The 23,529-nt window shown below is 40.5% G+C and overlaps 1 protein-coding gene across 1 annotated transcript in view; it reads left to right on the top strand.

The window, feature by feature from the left end:
* The first annotated feature begins 469 nt into the window (after positions 1-469).
* PLG (plasminogen) overlaps positions 470-23,529 on the top strand; it is a 45,680-nt gene continuing 22,620 nt past the window's right edge. The window contains exons 1-10 of the mRNA XM_082668810.1: positions 470-589; positions 5,071-5,206; positions 6,482-6,588; positions 10,399-10,513; positions 12,289-12,428; positions 13,696-13,816; positions 15,592-15,710; positions 17,110-17,272; positions 17,955-18,100; positions 21,554-21,713. Coding sequence (XP_082524936.1) covers positions 541-589; positions 5,071-5,206; positions 6,482-6,588; positions 10,399-10,513; positions 12,289-12,428; positions 13,696-13,816; positions 15,592-15,710; positions 17,110-17,272; positions 17,955-18,100; positions 21,554-21,713 — 1,256 coding nt within the window. The 5' untranslated portion in view covers positions 470-540. The remainder of the gene's footprint in view (positions 590-5,070; positions 5,207-6,481; positions 6,589-10,398; positions 10,514-12,288; positions 12,429-13,695; positions 13,817-15,591; positions 15,711-17,109; positions 17,273-17,954; positions 18,101-21,553; positions 21,714-23,529) is intronic.

The raw sequence follows: 23,529 nt of genomic DNA, 5'->3' as shown, positions 1-23,529 counted from the left end.
AGATTTTGTCCATTGGCTTCATCCCTTGTGAGCTAAGTGACCTTGGGAAAGTTAAACCTTCTCAGCCTGAGTCACCTCATCTGAAGTGGGGATGATAATAATATTGCCTGTTTGGAAGGTTGGATGAAACTATGCAGAAGGTCTGGCATAGGAAAGTCCTCAGCAAATGTTAGCTATTGTTGTAATTTTTTTTTCACCCAAAAGAAAGAGAGTGAAATAAGAGGGAAGGAAAGAAGAGTAAGTGGGAACGATGATGGGCTGGGGGCAAGGAGGGAAGCAGGAGGCAGTGTGGGGCAGCCGAGGGGGCGGGCAGCCTCCACCGCTTCCCAGCATCTATTGCAGACTCCGCTCTCAAACATTTTGTAAGATCCTCCTGTCAAGGTAATGTTTGAACACTTCAGAGCACAGTGGCAATGGGCCTCCAAGAGAATAATTAACTCGTGTGATTATCTTGTTTGTGGTGCATTTCCTCTCATGTAAGTCAATAACATCTTGGGATTGGGACACACTGTTTTCCGGACACTGCTGGTCAGTTCCAAAATGGTACATATGGAGGTGGTCCTTCTACTTCTTTTATTTCTGAAATCAGGTAAGACATGGAGATTTTTTCCACTTTAATCAATATATTTTTTCCTAGCAATGTATTAAAAATAGATCCATGATGGTTTCATGTGCAACTTGTTGAATTTAGCTTTTGACTCGTGAGATTCCCAGGTCACGATCTAAGAATGAGGAAATCTTCAAGAAATGTTTTGTTTCCCTCATGGGAATACTGGAGACAAGTGGGCAGAGAAAATAATGCATGACGTTCTCAGTCTAAAAGATGGAGCCCACGTGATGGTTATTTTAGTTAGAAAAAAAAATAGCCCAGATAGCTAACAACCCCAAAAGTTGTTAGTCTCTTTGCCTGGTTCTTAGTTTGGTTAACGTAGACCATTTTTGTTAAGGTGTCGTATTTTTCTGACTTTCAAATGTAAACAATGAAATATCTCTGACCATATTCTTTGACCAGTCTGTGGTTGTGTTGACCTGTTCTCTGTTTGTTATGACTTAAGGAAGGCTTTCCATACATATAAGTTTGCTTCTTATGCCTGGAGAAATCACAGGCATCGATCTGCAGGATGATGTCCGTACAATAATTCAACAGATCTCACTGAATACCTGAGGTAGGCCGGGCACATTTTTATTCATACATGCATATGTGTGTGTCCTTTACTAAGTCCAGCTTATTTAGCTGATACCATAGGTATTGTAGTAGATTTATACCCATTTTATAGATGAGGAAATCTGTCCTTAGGAAAATCACGTTATTTGCCTATTGACCAAACTCCCAGACACCAGGACTTTAGCCAGGCCTTTCTGAGAAGGAATCTGATGCGTCTTCCCACTTTTTCAACTTTGCTTAAACTTTTGTTAAAATATTCTAAGCATGTCTTTGTAGTTCTTTTTTTTTTTGACAGCTTTATTGAGATATAATTCACATACTATACAATTCATCCATTTAAAGCATGCAGTCCAAAGGTTTTCAGTATTCAGAGTTATGCACCTATCACAGTACCTTTTAGAACATTTTTATTACCCCCGCAAATAAACTCCACACCGCTTAGCTGTCACCTCCAACCCCTCTTCTCCCCCCTCCCTAACCTCCATCCCCGCCCAGCCCCTGGCGATCACTAATCTACTTTCTGCCTCTGATTTGCCTGTTTTGGACATTTCGTTTTCTTTTTTTTTTTTTTTTAACATCTTTATTGGAGTATAATTGCTTTACAGTGGTGTGTTCGTTTCTGCTTTATAACAAAGTGAATCAGTTATACATATACATATGTTCCCATATCTCCTCCCTCCTGCATCTCCCTCCCTCCCACCCTCCCTATCTCACCCCTCCAGGTGGTCACAAAGCACCGAGCTCATCTCCCTGTGCTATGCGGCTGCCTCCCACTAGCTATCTATCTTACGCTTGGTAGTGTATATATGTCCACTGGACATTTCTTATAAGCGGAATCATACATTATGTTAGTTGTTCTTCATATAAACAATGTATAGATACTTGATATTCAATTTATAAGCAGCCAGATAAAATTTTACGAGCTGTACTTTAAATCAGAGTCGAATGCATTTGAATTTAGTGGCGCCATCTAAAGAAATATCAAAGAAGAAACAGCAGAAAGTTGCATAAAGAGGTCTTCATGGGAAATGTTTGTGGGGAGTGGCGCAGGGGTGCACACTCTATTTTATTATTTTTTTATTTTTTATTTTTTTGGGCACACTCTATTTTAGTCTATGGGAAGCGGGACCTGGAACTCTGGATACAGTGGGACACACCCAAATGTTAGAACAGACTTCTCTGCGGCAGGATTAACATACGTCTTCACCAACCTAGGGAAAAAAAGACTTGCATAAGCTCTTTTTGAAAGGAAGGCCTTTACTCTGTCTTTCCGTGGAAGTGTTTCATCTTTCCAGTGCACTGAAATGACCAGGGAGAGGAACAAAAATCTCCTTTTACAGCTGTTCTCAGTGACAGGTGGAAACGCAGTTTGCATTTCACAAACCACAAAGCCTTTTCTTTCAAACACACAAGCACGGGTGTACATATACACACTACCATGATTTTAAAAAAATACAAACCCACATTATTAATAAAATATACTTGTTTTGGTACCAATATACATCTACATTCAGCATAGAATATAAAAATACTTTTGTTACTAAAACAATTTGTCTAATATTTCTTGGTCAATAAATAAAGTGTATTACACCACATTGTCACATGTTCCCTGGAATTAAAGAAAGAAATTATTGGGGGAAAACTTTTCAAAGTAAAAAGAATAAAATTTATTCTCTTTTGGGATATTTCTTTGGTGTATCAGCTCCTAAGGTGGGTCTCAGCAGCTATATGCTATGAAACATACTAGCATAACATAATTAAAGGGTGATAAAAATGGAAATTTTCTTGTTTTGATATCATTTACACCCCGGCCTGCTCTACTTTCTAAGAACTCTTCAAAAGATCTAATTTCAGTCTTTATAGGATATACTTTATAGAGTTCTTGTGTTTGTTTTTAAAGTCACATCCTGATCTATAGAATTTACCAAAGCACAACTCTTCCTGGAAATGAGAGCACCAATTGAGAGAAAAATACAGGATGACGACATGGGTATGGGTCTAAAATATCTATTTCTCTATAATCTCTTGACACATGTATCAAGTGCTTTTTTGGTGTATTAAACAACATCAGTCAACTTCCTTTTTAAGGATGGAACCATCCATCCTTCCAGTTTGGAGAATCTCAGGTCGAGGAAGGAAGAGCAGAGGCAGGGAGAGGGTGGGCTCTGCAAACAGCTTTGTCTTAATCTAGGAAAGTGCATCACACCCTTGTGGCGTGTGTGTTTTCAGGTGTTAAGGGATGGCCCTTCTGAGAATGAAGATGTGACCCTTTATGACCCTTCCTACTAGATAATTTTCATCAGTACCCAAACATGCTCTAGAATGTCTCATCTTCAAAAATTCCTGAGAGGACCTAGAGCTGATCACACTAAGTAAATCAGAGACAAATATCCTATGATATACCTTATATGTGGAATCTAAAAAAATGATACAAATGAACTTATTTACAAAACAGAAATAGACTTAAAGACACAGAAAACAAACTTCTGGTTACCAAAGGGGAAAGAGTGGGGAGGGATAAATTAGGAGGTTGGGAGTAACAAATACACACTACTATATATAAAATAGATAACCAACAAGGACCTACTGTATAGCACAGGGAACTCTACTCAATATCTTGTAATAACCTATAATGGAAGAGAATCTAAAAAAGAATATATATGTATAATTGAATCACTTTGCTCTACACCTGAAAGTAACACAACATTGTACATCAACTATATTTCAATAAAAATTTTTTTAAAATTTCTGAGATTTCATATGGCCTCTAGGAAATGCTCCTTTCACAGCCAGATTTCTGCAAAGACTTGTCTTCCCTGCTGTTCCCACCGCCTCTCTTGATCACTCTTCAACACGCTCACCCTGGCTTCGATCTCCACCCCTCCCCTCAAAGTGGTCAAAGTTGCCAGGTTGCCTAATCCCATTTAGGCAAACTTTAGGAAACTTGGCTGTCTCCATGAAATTAACCTCTTTTAGCCCCTCACCCTATGAAAACGGCTGGTGTTCCATCCCAAAAGGGTAGAGGCTGAGTCTCCAGGCTTGGAGTAGAGCTGCCACAGCTGTCTCAGGCGCCACGTGTCTCAGGGGTACTCTTTGTAGCCTCGCGGTGGGAACATGGCTGAGGCACCCCTGGCCACCCTCTGCAGTAGCAAGGGGGCAGAGCGACCTTCAAACAGACTCTTTGCCTCAGATTTTATGTCCGAGGAAAATCAAGGCCATTGTTTGTCCCAGGCTCTGCTGTTGTTTCCTCAGAAATGCCAGAAAGCTGTCATCATCTTGGCAAAAATGATTTCTCTTTAATAAATAGTGAGGTGTCACTCTAGTAAGTCCAGTATAAAAATGACCATGTATGGTGGTCAAGATTTAGTCCAGCTCTTATTTATTCTCGACATCATCAACTCACCAAAGTTTTTGTATCTTGTGGCGGAGCCATTCAGAGTGTGCTTGTCCCATCAGTTTAAGCGACAGTGCCACAACTAAAGTTTGCACTGTAGGAAATCGAATAGTGGCCTCCAGTTTCTAGTTCTACCCAAGGATGGACAAATCAACATCAAAAGTTGCCCTTGGTTGTCTCTTACTGTTCCATCATGATATGCAATTACTAGCAAACAGATCAAATTTTTTCTTATTTAACGTTTCATACCCATTAACGTAGTAACACGGAAGTTGATAAATAGTTCCAATCTATTAACCTAACAATCCAGTTGATCTTTTAACATAGTGCCTTCTATTCATGGAACTGTTTTCCTAATTAAGCATTTTTATTCACAGCCGCCCATTCTGCTTCCAATGGAGCAGCCAGTTTTACTTCGTTGATGGAAAGCGAATAGTTTACAAATTCATGAGAATTAAACAATGGTGTTGATGCATTTACCAGTTGTGCCACTTTTATCTTCCAACTGTAGGTCTCGGAGACCCCCTGGATGACTATGTAAATACCCAGGGAGCTTCCCTGTTTAGTCTGACGCGGAAGCAGCTGGTGACAGGAAGCATAGACGAATGTGCAACAAACTGTGAGGAGGAAAGAGATTTCATTTGCAGGTATTTTCTTGGTCACTGCGCCTACGCAGAAATCCTGCTGCTTGAGACGCTATTATGTTGATCACGAGAAATTTGCTCAGGGATTTATCAGCGAAAATAGGATTTAAGAGGAAAGAGGAATTTCATGGGATTGGAGTTTGGAATCTGTATTTGCTCTCTGTATCTGAAACCATACGGTTTCTTGTTAATTAGTGACCCCTTTAGAAAAATGCCCCCAAAGGAAGTTATTTATTTTTACACATGACATCTGCAGCTATTGTTCTGAGCTCTAGTTTCTAACATTATCGTCGATAAATATTTATTGAGGATCATGTGACTAGAAGTGTCCTAGACCCTAAGGAGCCGCAAAGCATTGATACAGTGATCGGTACATGGGGAGATATATATATATATATATATATATATATATCAGTATATATGATAGATTTTTGTGTAGATACAAAAGCCAGTGCTTGCCCTTTTGAATTTATGGTGTAGTCACAGAAACTGGATAAAATATAAAAATTTTAAAAAAAAACAGCCAATGCGAGACATTGATAAGTGACGTAATCAATACGTGCTCTATGAAGATTCAGAGGAAACAACAATCCTAAGAGTTGAGATGACCAGGGAAGGCCTGGGGAGGAGGTGGGAACTGAGCTGGGCTTTGAAGGGTGAGATCTTGGTAAATACTGACCATGCGGGAGGGATTCTAGGCAGAGGGCAGCGCGGCTGGGCACCTGTGAGAGGGACGATGAAAGGACCAAGTCAGCTGAAGCAAAGGTTCACACAGGAGATGGGGCAGGAAAGGAAGCCATGGACGGCTTTGATGCCAGACTCAGCATCCATGCAGGACTGAGGTACAGTGCAGGGAGGTGTGAGGGGAAGGGAGTAGAATGCAGAGACAGGGTCAAGGGGAAGTTACAGGAGTCCACGTGGGCCCTCTCAGGAGTGGGTTTAAAGCACTCTGTTGCTTCTTTCCAGCACAAAGCAAATATTCTGGTACTTCATTCAGAAAACTAGTGAAGAAAGAATAAAGCAGTTGAAACAGAGGGGGGAAAAAGCACGAAAATTTGCAGGGGGAGAAGGTAAAGCTAGAAGAAAACAAGAGTAGCTACCATGTTGCTGCATCCTTTGACGATACTTCCTCGGTACAGTGCCAGGTTGAATTGGAAGTAACAAATTCTGAGCTCCTTGATTCACCAAGAGAGTTATCGTTAGTCTCTTCCTTATGAATAAAGCTTTGCTTTCCTTAAATAAAGGAAAAGAGTTGTGTTTTCTGGTTCTCTTCTGCAGGGCATTCCAGTATCACAGTAAAGAACAACAATGTGTGATAATGGCTGAAAACAGCAAGTTTTCCCCAGTCCTTAGGATGAGGGATGTCGTTTTATTTGAGAAGAGAAGTACGTACAACGTTTTCTTCCTTCTCCCCATTCCCCTCCCCCTTCCCTCCCCCAGCCCGTTTAATGTCTGTAATTTATCAGACCAGCGAATGGAGGCGCTATGGTGTAGTGAAATTGAATTTGGAGTCAGAAGATTTGGCCACTAACCCACTACGTCAACCTGTATATATGACTTTACCTTTTAAGTTTCATTTCTCTTGGTTTGAAAACGAAGGGATTGGATTTACAAAATCACTTCCACCTCTATGACCCTGAAAATAAGATACTGAAGATTTTATTTTATTTTTAAGGAGAAGAGGGAGAGTCTACAAGTTTCTTATGATCTTGGTGTTTTGTTCTGCAGGGACCACAGTCCTTGGTCTGAAACCTGGAGAAATAGCAAAACTGAGGTGTTTTCAATCTGCAGTAACATTTAAATAGAGAAAATATCCTTATTTTCACTCTTACATGTTCCACTTTTTTTCAGGCATGGTCTGTATTTCCCTTAGACTTTGAAAATGTGCAGAAGTTGCAGTTCCTTTTCCATAGTTTCCTTGAAAACTCTAGATCTTTCGTTGTCTAGGATCACGGGTGGCCTAGATTCCTACGGAAGTTGCATGTCTTCTGAGATGTGTAAAAGTTCATTAAGTCTGTACGAAGATTTAAGTGAATAATGATGCTTTCAAAACTATTTCCTATTCTCTGTTGCTGGCGAGGTAGTAAGACTATTTTGATAACAATTTTGCTCTCCAAATATTCTGTATCAGAGGTGTTGAACTCAACCAGAAACATCCTATCTCACTGATTCTTGACAATGGCTTACAACATTCTAGTTTCCCCACAAAACTCTAAATAAGATTTTGAGAAGTGTTTTTTTAGGTTAGGATTCTATCTACACATTGGTTCATCTTCTTAGGTTTAATTACCTGTGCGTCTGCTATACACACTTCCAGCCCACTGTTTAGCTCTAATCCTTGAGTCTAAAGTGCAGATTCAATCTGAATTTTATCCGCTGACGTTACTAGTTCTTACAATCCCACTGTTCGTCAGATTTTTAAAAAGGCTGGTGGGATACTCTCTGCAAAATGCTAACATTTAAACATGCCCTTTGTAAATTGTTAACCAGAGGATCATGGGGGTGACCTCTAGGCTTAGTTTGGATAGTTGAAGAGTTGCCTGTTTTCCAGGTGATGGAAAGGAGCAAAAGGTTATATAAACTCTGGCGGGTACATACAAATAAAAGAGAGGTCAAAAGTCAGTCATTTTTTGGTGCTTGTTTCTTTACTGTGGAATATTGACCCACTGTTAAATTACCTGCCAGGGTTTTTCTGGGAATGGTCAGTGTCAAATTAGTTACATCTCTACTTTTGCCACCATGGCCACTGCTGCCCCTTGGGTCTGAGCCGCCATCATCACTGGCTGTACCACCGCAGCGGCTGGTCTGTAACTTCCCTGCTTCAAACCTTTAGTGCCCTAGAAGACAGTCGAAATACCCACCAATTGCTGCAGGGCCCTGTATTATTTAAGCCTACCTCATGTGCGGGGCTTACATCTGCCCCCGCTCCAGCAGGGCAAGCACAAACCTCTTCACCCTGGACCCTCCTCTGTTCTTCCAGCTCCTTCTCATCTCCCAGATTTCAGCTCAAGCATCACCTCCTTTGAAAAGTCTCCCCTGACCCTTGGCCTCCAAAGTACCTTGAGTTTACCTTTTTGATAAGTGTAATATATCTACTATAATAATATATCTCAATGAAGATATAGCTGTCATCTTTATATAGAGCGTTGGGTTTAAAGCAGTAGCTGCTGTAGGTGTGTTAGAAGTCCTTTCCCCAGATAATTGATTGATTAATTTAAAAACTTGGCTAAAGTGGGGAATCGTAAAAGAGGACACAAATATACCTTAAATATTTTATATTTTCACCGAAAACAGAAGCTTACATTGGCACCTTTTGATGTAAAGCAGAGGCTTTTTTTCTTTGAACCTGGGGCCACCAACAGGAGTTATCTGGTACATTTCTTGCATAAACCACACTCTAGTGACTTGTCTGCGATAAGTAGTGTCCTTCTCTTCAAACTCATATCAACTATATGAATGGATTGCTCTCAGTGGATATGATGACAATTTTTAAAACTATTCAACTCGAGTCCTGCTACCTGCAGGACAGGCCAATAAATCAAGAGATGATTTGCTGGGACAAGGAATAGAGACTTTATTCAGAAAGGCAGCCAACCAAGAAGATGGTGGACTAGTGTCCCAAAGAACCATCTTCCCTGATTAGAATTCAGGCTTCTTTTATACTAAAAGGGGAGGTTGGGCTGAGGTTGGTTGCTGCAGACTTCTTGGTGTAGGAATCCTTTGCTCTTGCAGCTGGCCACATAAGTCCTGTCACAATGTTCCTATAAACCTCCAACGAGATAAGTGTTATTCTCTGTTCTGCAACCTTTGGTCTCTATATGAATGGGAAAGTGTTCTACCTTTAGAGGTCAGAGCCTTGAGAATGGGCTATCCTACGTATTTCAGGTTATAGGCAACATTCTTAACTTGTAGCAAAAGCAACAGAATACAAAAGTGAAAGACACAGATCCAATACGGAATCAGATTTGTTCTTCCCTACTACACCACGGGTTCCATTTCTCTTTTTTTTGCCAGTTCCATCCGCACTACTCTTTCCTGCTGAGAGTTTGTAATGGAACAAGAGGCAACAAAGCATTGTGCAGAGATGCGTGTTGACCTTATTCCAGCCTTACAGATTTGTTGCAGGGATTATGATGAATAAATGTAAGGAAGCTGGCACTGAGCCCTGCACTTGGCACGTACTCAATCAACAATAGCTATTGTTTGGGATTGACATATGTACACTCACATGTATAAAATAGATAACTAATAAGAACCTGCTGTATAAAAAGATAAATAAAATAAAATTCAAAAAAAATACTATTCAACTCTTTCAAATCCTTGAAACCATTCAACTTAATTTTTTTAAAAAGCTCCATTTTTCCCCCCATTCATTTCTCAGTTTAGATCATCTGTAATCAAATAGAGCTGTATAAAAAGTTTTGGAAATAAAAGCAACTGATTCTTGGTAAGCATATAACCAAACTGGTAGGAACACAGTGGGTGGGCACACCCGAAAGTGGCCTGCCAGCCGCAGATGCCCACCCTGCCACAAGTGGGCCACAGGTGGGCACCTGGCAGCGTGTTTAAAGGCAGGATGGGGCCCACTGGGCAACCGGTGCATTGGTTAAGTGGAGGCTGGTTGCGAGCATCTTCTGTAAACATTGAAAGTAGACCACAGTCATATCACCTGTTTGACACTTTTTTCATATTTAAAATACTACTGGGACCTTCCAAAAGTAGAAGTGGCTTGGATCTCTTTCAACCTCTGAAAACCTGCTGCCCACCTTGTGAAGAAGCCCCCATCCCCTTTCCCATCCACTTTCTCATGATGCTATTTATTTTCTCTGTTACATGTGTCACCACAAGGTTGTCTATTTCACAATCTGTGTTCTTGATGACTTTCTGTAACCGGCCCCCATGACTCCACTGGAATGTAAGCTCCACGAGGGCAGGGCCTGTGCGGTTCCTACTCTTGGTGTTTCCAGCATCCCCAGCACCCAGCATCTGCCCGGCACAGGGAGGGGCGGTAGTTTTGAGTAAAGGAAGCAATGCCCCACGTGGCTTAGTTAACTGTAACTCTTAGATGTAAAAGACTGTCTTTTTAGATAGCGGGCAATGGCGTCCTTTCTCTCAATGTGTTCAAGTAGTGCAGGGCTTCTTCATGATTCTTCTTGTTGTGAAAGGGTTTGACCACTGTTTGGACTTCCTTCCAGTGTACCTTTCAGAGTGCAAGACTGGAACTGGGAAGAATTACAGGGGGACCATGGCCAAAACAAAGAGTGGTGTCGCCTGTCAAAAATGGAGTGACAATTCTCCACACGTACCCAAGTAAGACTTTCTCTTTCGTCTCCGTGTTCACCTCTTATACTCAGAGTGATTCCATTATTTCTGACTCAAACCAGATCATGTGACTAGCAGGTATGGGGAGAAACTTCTTGATGCTGGGGCAGAACCGTTCGATTATTTATGGAATAAAAGCAGACAATGGCTGCTTTCCATTCATTCTTGCATATATGCTTTTCTGGAAGACTGAGAACAATACAAAAGAACTATAAAACCATGAATTCTAGGCTGAATCTGAGAAAAGACCAAAGATGACTATGCTTAGAAGTGAATTAGTCTAAATCAAATATACCATGTGTTCACCTCAACATTGTGAAAAACAGATTATCTTGCAACTTGCCTATTATTTATTTTAGTGTCATCCTTTTGGGGCTTTGCCCAATATGGTATTAGGTGGATTAAGTTCTCATTAACAATGCTTATCAAGTGGGAATTTAGTGTCTATGACCCTTCCCCCTCACCTACCCAAACAAATTGCCTTTATGCATCCCTATGAGGTGGGCAGGTCTCATATTTCCAGCACATTAAGGCTTATTGAGGTTAAAATGATTAAACCAAATGGCCAAATCATGGAATGTCAAGGGCCTTAGAGATAATATAGGCCGTCTTTACCCCAGCAGATGAGGAAACTGAGATCCTGGGAGGACCAAATCTACCAAACACAGGTACATAGAAGAACCAGAAACAAGAGCTACCATTTCAGATTTCAAGTCTTAGGTTTTTGGGTTTTTTTGTTTGTTTTTTTTTAATTTTTGGCTGCATCGGGTCTTAGTCAAGGCACGCGGGATCCTTGTTGAGGCATGCGGGATCTTTCGTTGAGGTGCACGGGCTTCTCTCTGGTTGTGGCATGTGGGTTTTTTCTCTTCTCTAGTTGTGGCGGGCAGGCTCCAGGGCTCTGTAGTTGTGGCGCACAGGCTTATTTGCCCCACAGCATGTGGGATCTTAGTTCCCTAACCAGGGATCGAACCTGCATCCACTGCATTGCAAGGCAGATTCTTTACCACTGGATCACCAGGGGAGTCCCAAGTCATAGGTTTTTAATCTAATTTCTTAGGTTTTTAATCTAATTTCTTATCGCTATATAGCAACTCATCTCTGAAAATGAGCTTCACTCCATCCTCCCAGTCTCCCATTAATTCTGGATGCATCTCAGAGAGGATGTAGAATTTGGCATCAGACAGATCTGACTTTAAACCCTTGAGATACTACTTATGAACTGCTCAAGCTTAGGCAAGATTTGATTTGTTTCACATGGCTCTGCCTCAGTTTTCTCATCTGTAAAATGGGGATAATAACACCTTCCTGAGAGGGATTTTTATTAAGACTACATTAGAGAATGCATAGAGAAATTTTAGTGTAATACCTCGTGCAGAGTTCACACAGATAAAAGGGTGTTAACTTCTATTACTTTTACAGAGAGAAGGGCAACTGACAAAAGCAGGTGTTGGGAATGCATCGTGAATTTGGCAGGCTTTTGAGGGCTTTGTATTTCTGCTGTGCATAAAGACACTCTGGCTCTACTTCCAGGACTTGGCTGTCCACATAGTAATAATAGTAATATTAGCTACTCTACTGAAGCAGGCTATCAGCAGAGATACTGAGAACTGGGTGACACGAACGCTCTAGCACATAGCCGAAATGCATTTGGATGACACCACCTCGAATCACAGACGGGAAAGAGAGGGTGTCTTATCCTGCCTTGCTGATGACATGCTGATCTTAAAAATATAGTCAAAGTGGTTCTTTTTCATCCTGCACAGCTTTTCACCTGAAAAGTATCCTTTAGCGGGATTGGATGAGAACTACTGCAGGAACCCAGACAATGATAAGAAGGGACCTTGGTGTTACACCACAGATCCAGGCACGAGATTTGACTACTGCGACATTCCTCAATGTGAAGGTCAGGGATGGCTCTAGAAAATGCTTTCCTATCTGCCCTTCGTCTGTGGAGTAATTTGCTGTAAATCAATTTTCTACAGGGATATTAATAATCAATCAGTGCTGTGTTTGACCGAATCAAGTAACACATGACCTCTTGGAAAGGCCCAATTTTGCACATTTTCCGTGATTGATCTAAATTATTTTTATTAAAATGTACTTCAACAGGGACTAATATAAAACTAGATATAAACTCTAGATGCAAACTTCTTATGCTTAAAGCTCTGACACAGTATAAAGCCAAAAACATATTTGCAATTAAATCATTAAAATAAAATCACAAAATCAATACAATTCAAATACACAATATTAATTTAACACGGTAGACTTTGTTGTTTCATTGAAACCAAGCAACGAACCAGTTTTTAAGTCAGGATTCTATCGTTTTAATGGACCAATCAATTTAATAGTGCACCTCAAAAGTCAATGCTAAAGATTTAAAACATCCTATTGAAAAATCTTCGTTTCACATTTCCTGCTCTATTTATTGGTGCAATGGGAGAATGAACAAGGGTGAGATATGTGTAACCACATGGATAGTGTATGTACCACGTGAAGCCTCACTTCCCCATCACTTTTTCTATTCCAACCATGGGGATCCTTTACCTGTACACTCTGTTATGCGGTCATTTGGCCCTTCACTGACATGAGAGCATCATTTTTGCATCAAGTCTGCTTCTGTTTTCCTTATTACCCCATTGTTCCCACGTGAGGTCATGAACACGAGCAGGAACCCTAGCACTAAAATCCTGAGAGGGTGCTGGCTTATTTGGCAGTTATCCACACGACCAGAATAATTTCATAGAAATTTTTAAAGACCGCTATTGGAATGGGGACCCCAAATATCAAAAAATTCTAGTAGAGAACTTACAGACTCCTGAGATTATGTTCAACCTCTCCCCCACCCCCTTCCCACCCACCAAGGACCACACATCCCACTTTGAAGACATGGCATCATGGAGTTTCTGGATTTGGTCAAGACTGTAATAGTTGAGAAGGTATTAACCAAAATATACTAATTTTCCCATTTGAAAAAGAGAATGACGTTATAGATTGTATTAGAAAGTTAAGCCTTTATTGCCAGTTTTGTTGCCAAGTGATTGTGGGAAAAGTACCTCGAACAAGCGGCAAAGGTATTAGACATGTCTAGTGGAATTCTAGTTTTTACTCCGTTTCGCTTCGTCCATTTCAGTTTCTTTCTTCCTTTCCTTCTTGTCCGTTCTGCCCAGATGAATGTATGCATTGCAGTGGAGAACATTACGAGGGCAAAATTTCCAAGACCGTGTCTGGACTTGATTGCCAGGCGTGGGACTCTCAGAGCCCCCATGCTCATGGATACATTCCTGCCAAGTAAGTCTCACCGGGGGTGGAATTAGATGTTTATGACTCTGCAGCGTTATGGGTAATTTAATGTTATTTAGGTATTTTAGCATTCCTCAAAAAGTGAACATACCTGATGTTTTTGAATTTCAAAGTTTGAATCTTCCCACATGACTGCAAATGAAGGATACATTCTTACTACTCAAAATGTGGTCCATGGTAGAGTGATATCATCTGAGAGTTTGTTAGAAATGCAGAATCTCAGACCCACTGAATCTGAATTTGCCTTATAACCAGATTCCCGGCTACTTCGTAGGCGCATTAAAATTTAAGAGGGGCTTCCCTGGTAGCGCAGTGGTTGAGAGTCCGCCTGCCAATGCAGGGGACGTGGGTACGTGCCCCGGTCCGGGAACATCCCACATGCCGCGGAGCGGCTGGGCCCGTGAGCCATGGTCGCTGAGCCTGCGCGTCCGGAGCCTGTGCTCTGCAATGGGAGAGGCCACAACAGTGAGAGGCCCGCGTACCGCAAAAAAAAAAAAAATTTAAGAAAAACAGATACATCTCACTTGTGTATTTTCCAAATATTTCCCTCTTCTCTTTCTTCCTTTCCTTTTCCTTCATAGTGATGAGATTCAAGGCTTCCTAGCCTATGATCTGTGGATGGGCTTTAGGGCTTTGTGAACCCCTCAACATTTTATGTGTATTTATATCAGTACATTTTTCTGGGGTTGAGGATTCCTAACTTTCACTAGCTTCTCAAAGGGGATCATGAATCTATAATAGAAATAAGAGTCTCTGATCTAGAAAATAATGATTAGTTCTACAGTACAATGTTCTACATCTTCTAATTAATTGTACTTAATTGTACGCATTAATTGTACTTAAAACACCTCCCTCTCTGTAGCTGCTTCGGTCTTTCTCTTCTTTCCAGGACTACTAGAGGATTATAACGGGGCTTATAAAAACTTATAGGCAAAGAGACTAAGTCACATATTTCAGTGTAGAAAACAGCTCCACTGAATTTCTGTACCTTCTATTCCAAATAGCTATCTTAAAACACAGCTGTTTGCATTTTCCTTTCCCTACTGTATTCCAAAGAAGAAATACAGTAAAGGCTCAAGGCTCAGAATTGGGTAAATTTACTTTCAGGAAAGCAATCTTGCAAGAGGATTGCTTAAGCCACTGCTGGTTGCTCTGTCCATCCTGACTAAGCATTTGCGGTCTCAGGAAGGGACGTGAAATGAGCCCAGAGGGGCACGAGGCGTGGCGTGCAACTCGCAGCCTCAGTCACTGGGTCCCTGTGGTTGAGGGGACTCTCTGGCCTGCACACGGGAGCATAGCTTATCCGCCTCAGTTTCTATAAGCTTAAAGGCTAGCAGGACCAGAACTGGGTAGATCAGGAGGACAATTCCCTTAAACTATGAAGACACCAACTTCTCAGCTGTACTGTTTACTAGATGACTATCTCTAGCCAGTAAGTACTTTGTGTTTTAAAAATTGCTATTATTTGCAGCTGAATAATTGGAGTTGGCTTACGTCGGTTTTACAGATGGCCAAAATGATAAAGTTGATCCCATTCTATGACTTTTGCACGTGTAAACTGTTAGAAAAACAATCCTTAGAATACTCGGCTAATCTTTCTTATGAGATTGTCATCACATTGAGGATAACCTTCACCCAGTCACCTCCTTGGCTGCCTCGCTGTGCCTAGCACACAGCAGGTGCTCAATATTTGCTCATTTGAAATGATTCTCATCCGTGGATGTAAATGTTCAGTGCTGTTAAAATCTTTCTTGCACGTTCAGATTTCCAAACAAGAATCTGAAGATGAATTACTGTCGTAACCCTGATGGGGAGCCCCGTCCATGGTGTTTCACCACCGATCCCAGCAAACGCTGGGAATTCTGTGACATCCCGAGATGTAGTAAGTATGCTCATACCCAGTCCTCAGGGATCTTCACCTGTCCCTCTCTTGGTAACAAGAGTGCCATGCCTGAAAATTGCCCTATAAATTCCGTGGGATGTGATTACTCTTTTAGAACAATTTATTGGTTACTATAGGTAATTGATCAGAGTATCTAGTTACTATGGGGGTTTTTTGGTCCCGTAACATAGACTTCTGCCTTTTTTGAGTACAGATGAATGTAGACTTTTGGGAGCCATCTCTGACCCTTATGGTTCTCTAGCGCTAAAGGCAAATCAGACCCATGCCTTCTGGTACATGGATTTCATTATCAACCAGAGTTCTTTTTAATTGTAAGCACAGAGGTGTCTCTGGATGTCCAGCTTTTCAGTATGTTCAGCTTGGGAGGGAGCAACAGGAGAAGAGAGGTCGGGAGAGAAGATGAAATGGTAGACCTCGCAGGAATGAGTTGGAGAAAACAATTTTATAATATTTTCCTTCTATGAGAATTTGAAGCAAGGCACTGAACAAGGGCACCTGAGACCGTTAAGAAGGACTTAGCAGGCCGTGAGGGCCGGCTTCCTGTTCTTCGCTCTGAAGGTCACCCTTCGGGACGCTGAGGTGCCTCGGTACCCTCCTTCCTGACGAGCAGCAGTTTCTCTTTCTGTCATCTTCTTTTTTTTCTTGAGACTTTTTTTTTTTAATTGAAGTATAGTTGATTTACAATATTGTGTTAGTTTTGGGTGTACAGCAAAGTGATTTGGTTATAGATATATATATATATATATATATACATATATATATATATTCTTTTTCACCCGATTCTTTTCCATTATAGTTTATTACAAGATATTGAATATAGTTCCATGTGCTATACAGTAAGTTTTTATTTACCTGTTTTATCTATGGCAGTGTGTCTTAAGAATTTCTCGACTTCTCACCGCATACCCTTTTCCTTGGAGACACTACGTTCTTTCTTCCCACGGACTCTGTCTGCTGTTTGGCTTTGTGGAATATTGGGGGTCATCCAGTTATGTTTACTTAATGAGTACTTTATTTTTCATAAAGGAAGTTGGATTGTTGGTACACATGCAGATTTGGGGTGGGATGTGACACATGTTGATCCTTACCTTGTGTGATGAGCTGAGAATATAGAGAAAACAGAATATAGAAAGCAGCATCTATTCCAAGGGTCTTGTCCCTGGAGGAGTTCCTCATGAGATGGTCTTGGAAACATCGATTCTACCACATCAACTTCTTCTGAAAAATGATAAAAAATTTTCACATGCCAATATCTGGGAGGATGAGTGGAAAAGAAGACAGGCTGACGCTCCCTGCATCCATCCATTCCCCCATAATATCCATCTGTGAATCCTTTGCTTAAAAAACATTCATTTGTCATGTATTTTTCCCATTTAAGCAACACCGCCACCATCTTCTGGGCCAACATATCAGTGTCTGAAGGGAAGAGGCGAAAACTATAGAGGGACAGTGGCTGTCACCGTATCTGGGCACACCTGTCAACGCTGGGGTGAGCAGACACCCCACAAGCACAACAGGACCCCAGAAAACTTTCCCTGCAGGTAAGTCTGCTCCAGTCTCTTCCCGGGCAGCTGGATGGAAAGTGAAATCCCATTGACTTTGCCTTGGAGTCAGTGACAATAGAAACCTAGGCCTACAGCATTTGGGAATGAAAACTGTCCAAGTCACATGCAAGGGAAGTGAAATTTAGCGCTGATTCTCCTAGAACACTGGTTCTCAAAATGTGGTTTCCCAGGCCAGCGGCACCAGCATTATCAGGATATTTGTTAGAAACGCAAATTCTCCGACCCTATCGTAGATCTACTAAATCAGTAACCTCGGAGTGGGTTTCAGCAACATTTTGACGTTTGTACTAAACGTACAGTAAGGCTTGAGAACATTTAAATTCCAGGCCTATGCTATACGCTTTTGGAGGCAAAGCAGTGTAGAAAATACCCATTGTGTTTCCAGCATAGAGCACAGTGCCCAAAGCTGTGGGAAAAGACCTATTTTGCTCCATTAGACATAGCCCAGGAATATATCTCAATCATTCACCCAAGAGAAGCATCTGTGCCATAATTCTCTGGAATCCTGCTCTGCTTAAGTTCCCACCCATTATCCAGTTTGTATAATTCTAGAGAATTAGCTGGATACATAGCCAGCATCACTATTAACAAGCATGTGTGCACTTTGTTATATCTTTAGCCTTTTTGGAAAACAAACTCACAGTCGCTTCTTTTTCAGAAATTTGGAAGAAAACTATTGTCGTAACCCTGATGGAGAAACAGGTCCATGGTGCTATACAACCAACAGTGAAGTGAGGTGGGAATACTGCACGATACCATCCTGTGAGCCCTCTCCATTATCCACGGAACGTTTGGATGCCCCAGGTAAGCAAGGGCCATGAGAGCTTACTGAGAGCTCCAATGCACTCTGTATTTTTCTACTCCAGTAGTAGCACAATATGCAGTAGCTCTGTTTACGGTTTCATTGTGTTGTGGTCAGAGAACACGCCTTATGATTTCATTTATTTTCAATGTGTTGAGGCTTGTTTTGTGGTTCAGAATGAGGTCCTCTTGGTGACTGTTTCACATGCAGAATCTGGCTTCTGCTATTGTTGGGTAGAGTGTTCTACAAAAGCCAATTAGGTCAAGTTGGTTAGTATTGTGTAGCTCTTCTGAATCCTTACTAATTTTCTGTCTCCTGTTCTATTGCTTACTGAGAAATGAATGGTGACGTTTCCAGCTTCAGCTGTTCGTTTCAGTTTTGTGTTTGCTTTATATATTCTGGAGCTCTTTGTCAGGCACAGACACACTTAGGATTGTTGGTTTTTTGAAGAAATGACCCCTTTATCATTATGTAATATCTCTCCTTATCTCTAGAAATAGTCCTTGTTCTAAAGTCTACTTTTGCTGAAATGAATACAGCCATAAGAGCTCTATTTTTACTAGCATTTGGATGATATATCTTTTTTTTTTTTTTTTTTTTTTTTTGCGGTACGCGGGCCTCTCACTGTTGTGGCCTCTCCCGTTGCAGAGCACAGGCTCCAGACACGCAGGCTCAGCAGCCATGGCTCATGGGCCCAGCTGCTCCGTGGCATGTGGGATCTTCCTGGACCGGGGCACGAACCCGCGTCCCCTGAATCGGCAGGTGGACTCTCAACCACTGCGCCACCAGGGAAGCCCGATATAACTTTTTTTTTCCTCAGTCTTTTAATTGAGATGTTTAGACTGTTTGCATTTAATGTAATTGTTAACCTGGTTGGATTTAAATCTACCATCAAATTAGTTATTTCTACTTGTCCTATGTGAATTTTGCTCCTTTTTTCATCTTTCTCTGCCTTTGCATTAATTGAGTATTTTGTATTGCCTCATTACCACTGATTTTAGTATTTTTTAATGTTTACAATATACATCATTAACTTATCATATTCCACCTACGAATAATATTATTTTACTTGATGTATAATGTAAGAACCTTACAACATTGTACTATTTCCTCCCTCCCGAAATATTGTGCTATTGTTCTCAAAGAGTTTACTTCTATTATGTTAGAAATCTCACAATAAATTGATACTATTTTTGCCCTGAACAGTCATGTTTTAAAGCAATTATAAATTTAAAAAATCTTTTATATTTACTTTCATTTATTTATTTCTACCATTTCTGCTGTGCTTCGTTTCTTTTTGTTTCCATCTGATGTCGTGTTCTTCCTGTAAAAAACTTAACCTTTACCATTTCTTGTAATACAAGTCTGTTGATGATGAAGTCTTTCAGCATTTGTACGTCAGAAAGAGTCTTTATATTGCCTTCAACTTAAAAAAATAATTTTTGTTGGGTATAGAATTCTGGGTGGACAATTGTTTTCCCCTTTTACCACTTTAAAGATGTTACTCTATTATCTTCTGTTCTGAGTAGTTTCTGATGGAAATCTTATCTGTGTTCCTCTGTATCTAATATTTCTTTTTTCTCTGGTTGCCTTTAAGACTTTCTCTCATCTTCAGTTTTCAGCAGTTGATTACGGTGTATCTAAGTCAGTCTGTTTGTTTTTTTACTTATTTATTTATGGTATTTATCCTGCTTGAAGTTCTCTGAGCTTCTGGTGTTTGCTGATTGTTGGTTTTCATTAGTTTTGTAAAATTCTCAGCCATTACTGCTCAAATATTTCTTTTCCCTGCTCTCTCTCTCTCTCTCTCTCTGTTTTCCTGTTTGGGACTTCAATCACCCAAATATTAGACCATTTCATATTGCCTCATACCTCTTATATGCTTGTTCTACTTTTTTCCCCCACTGTTTTTTTCTCTTTCTCTTTGTATGTCAGTTTAATATTTATCAATCTATTTTCAAGTTCACTGATACTTTCCTCAGTTGTGTTTAATCTCTTGATCAGTCCATTGAAGGAATTTTTCATCTCTGATAACATGGTTTTTATTTCTAGTGTTTGCATTTTCTTCTTCTTTTTTTTTTTAAAAAAAAGAGTTTCCACCTCTGCTGAAATTCTTCACCTATCCATGCATATTGTAGTATGGTACTACAAGATCCTTCAATATATTAATCACAGTTACCTTATAATCTCAATCAGATAGTCTCCACACCTCTGTCTGGCTCTGAGTCATCACTGAGTCTGGCACTGTTGATTGTTTATCACTCAACAGTGGCTTAATTTTTCCTTTTTTTTTGGTGTGTCTTGTAATTTTTAATCAAATTCTGGATATATATGTAGAGGAACAATAACTCTTGAAGCAAATATTATTTACACTTTGAAATGGGCACCCTTCTTTTATCAGTATGTTATGTGGATAATTGAATTGATACAATTAACAGATAAAAGGAATTTGAGTTTCCTTGTTGCTGCTTTTACCTTAGGTGAACCACAGGTTTCAAATCCCTGCAGTGATGGGGTGCAATCACTTTGTGCTTGGAGTAGGGTCTGGGGTGCTGAAGAGTCTTCTCAGTATTCCTAATCCCTTCTCAATTGTTAGCAATCACTGCATGCCTGCACCACAGACGTGGGTCATGCCACACTTCTAACCTGACCCTTGTGATAGACTACTGTTTCTTGTTACTCACTGCTAAGATTTTGGTGGAGGTAGGCGTTCTCTATCTTCCTGGTTTACCCTCAGCCTTAGATAGACTCTGTGCACCTGGGCTTTGAAGGTAACGTTTTTCAGTATTCTTGCCCCTTCTTCCCATGGAGCTAAACTCTAACTTGTATGTGGGGTGAGTCTTGGGTGGAAGAGTGGCAGACTTCTGTTTTGTGTTGGTGAAGTATCCTGGCACAAGAGAATTTTCTGCCCCTCCTCCAGGGTAATAAGATTTTCGTCCTACACCTCCCCGAGAGGCAGTGGATCTTTGCCTTGGTCCTGGGTGCAGGACCATTTCCTGCCCCACTCCCCAGCAGCTTGAGGTTTTGGCTTTGTATAAGCAAAGAGTCTTGGGGAATGCACAAGGTTTTCATGTCTTCCTCACTGTCACCCTGTCGTCACCGGCAGCCTACACCAATGAATGTGTCTCTTTCTGGAGACCTGCCCAGCTGTTCTCATGATCTCCCAATGGAGATCCATAGAAGAGAGCCTGCACACAAGTGCAATGTCCAGTTATAAGCACTCTGCCCTGCTTATTTTTTTCTGAGTTTTAAATTAAATATTTACCGAAAAGTTAGGTCCTTAAAGTTTTAGAATGTTATGGATCTATTGTTTTCTTTGCATGTCCATCTGCCTGCCAATATGTAAAAAGAGAAGAGTGTTAATTCCCAGAGACGACTATTCTGTTTGTTTAATAAATTATTTCACATATTTCTCTGTTCTAGTCATTATTTACTGATTTCTTCTATTTCAATTTCAGCACCACCTGAACAAACTCCTGTAGCCCAAGACTGCTACCAGGGTAATGGGCAGAGTTATCGAGGGACATCATCCACTACTATCACAGGAAGGAAATGTCAATCTTGGTCATCAATGTTTCCACACCGGCACCAGAAGACCCCAGGAAACTACCCAAATGCGTACGTCTTTGATTTTTAACCATTAGAGGAGCAACAGCCAACTTAAATTCCTGTTAAAAGGGCCATGCTTTAAACAAACGTCTTAGGACCAAATTTCCTTTGGCTCCAGACTATGAGACAAAATATCTCAGGCAGCTTTTGCTTTTGAGCAAAATTTCTGAAAGAAGAGAAGCTAGAGGCTGGCTATCTTTCCTGAGTAGTTTTGCAGAAGCAGGGTGGGAGATATAGAGGGGCTGAGGTCATAGTAGTAAAAAGCTGAGAAGAACAAATGATCAAGAGCTTAGAAATAGCATCATTCCACAGCACCTGCTAAAGATCAGTGTCGTCTTTCAACTATGGAATTTTATCATTTCATCCTCCAACTCCTGAAGGGGTTTTGTGTTTGTCATTGAGTAATAAATATAAATACTTATCACCACCGGGTGATAAATATAAGTATTTTTCACCTGACCTGTATAGATACATTGGGTCCTGAGCACTCGTGGTCTAAAGGGATACGAGTTACCAGAACATTAGGAGCAAAAGCAAGAAGGCAGATTAGAGTCAGAAAGTATACAGATACTGAGAGGCAAAATGGACATACAGATGGACGAAAGCTAGGTCTGGTCAGACCAGATTTTCTGTGATAAATGGCTGTAAAACATACGGAAAAACTGTTTTCACATGATGGACAACAGGCAGCACAGGACAGACTTTTCAGAAAAGAAAATAAATTAGAATAAATTTACAAGTACCCTGGTTTTCTTCCTGGAGATACTTCCCGGACTGCAGTTAAAGGAGGTGGAACCAAAGCAGACCACAACAGTCTTGCTAAACTGAGGACACAGAGATTGGAGTTGGGAATTAGTGAGGCAGCTTGGATTTAGTAGGCTGGGTAATCATGAGGAAGGATCCGTGCAGAGAAAGAGCTCCAGAAATATGTATAGAGTTCTCCTGAAGTCTCTGGCTGAATATAAAACTGCAAACGCACAGGGAGAGATTCCACAATGTTAGTGGGACGAAGAACAACTACCAGGGAACAGGGAGATAAACGGAGATTACAGAACTCACACAGCACTAGGAGATTCTGTGTTTGCAGAGTTGAGATTCTTACTAGCCAGAGAGGAGAGACTTCATGGGACACCTTGGGCATTCAGTAAGGAATCCAGAAAAGTCACACTTTAGGGGTAGGATTAGTGTATTCCTGGAATAAAGGTTACTCTAGAAAAACATCCTAGCAAAGCTTTAAAGCAATCCTAAAATGAACAAAATGATCTCCAAGTAAATTAACTGTCCGCCAGAAGAAAAGTTAACACTCTTGAGAGGAAAATAACAAAATCAAGCCACTCAGTAATGTGGTATCTACAACGTCTGGCAGAAATTTAAAAATTACTAGACATGCAAAGATCTTTAAATGTGATCCATAATGAGTAGAAAAATCAGTCAATACAGACTCAGAAATGATAGAAATGATGGAATTGGCAGACAAAAAATTCTGAAAGATATTATAATTGTGTTTAAGGATTTAAAGAAAAATAAGAACATGAAAGAATCAAATGGATAAGCTAAAGAGAAAGGAAACTGTAAAAGAGGCAAATGGAAAAGACAGAACTAAATATATATATATATTTAAGAACTAAATATATATATTTAAATATATATCTTAAATGAAAAATTCACTGGATGTCTTTACCATCAGGTAGACAATACAGAAGACATTACTGTTACAATGACATGACATGACATGACATGACATGACATTACAGTAGACATTACTGTTCTAATTTTCTTACAGTATGCATGATGCTGTATCATACTAATACATGTTTGAATGTGG

The sequence above is a fragment of the Grampus griseus genome (assembly GCF_964374135.1).
Source record: "Grampus griseus genome assembly, chromosome: 13".
Taxonomy (NCBI): domain Eukaryota; kingdom Metazoa; phylum Chordata; class Mammalia; order Artiodactyla; family Delphinidae; genus Grampus; species Grampus griseus.
Note: the sequence above shows the minus strand (reverse complement) of the source record. Positions and strands in the feature narration are given on the sequence as shown.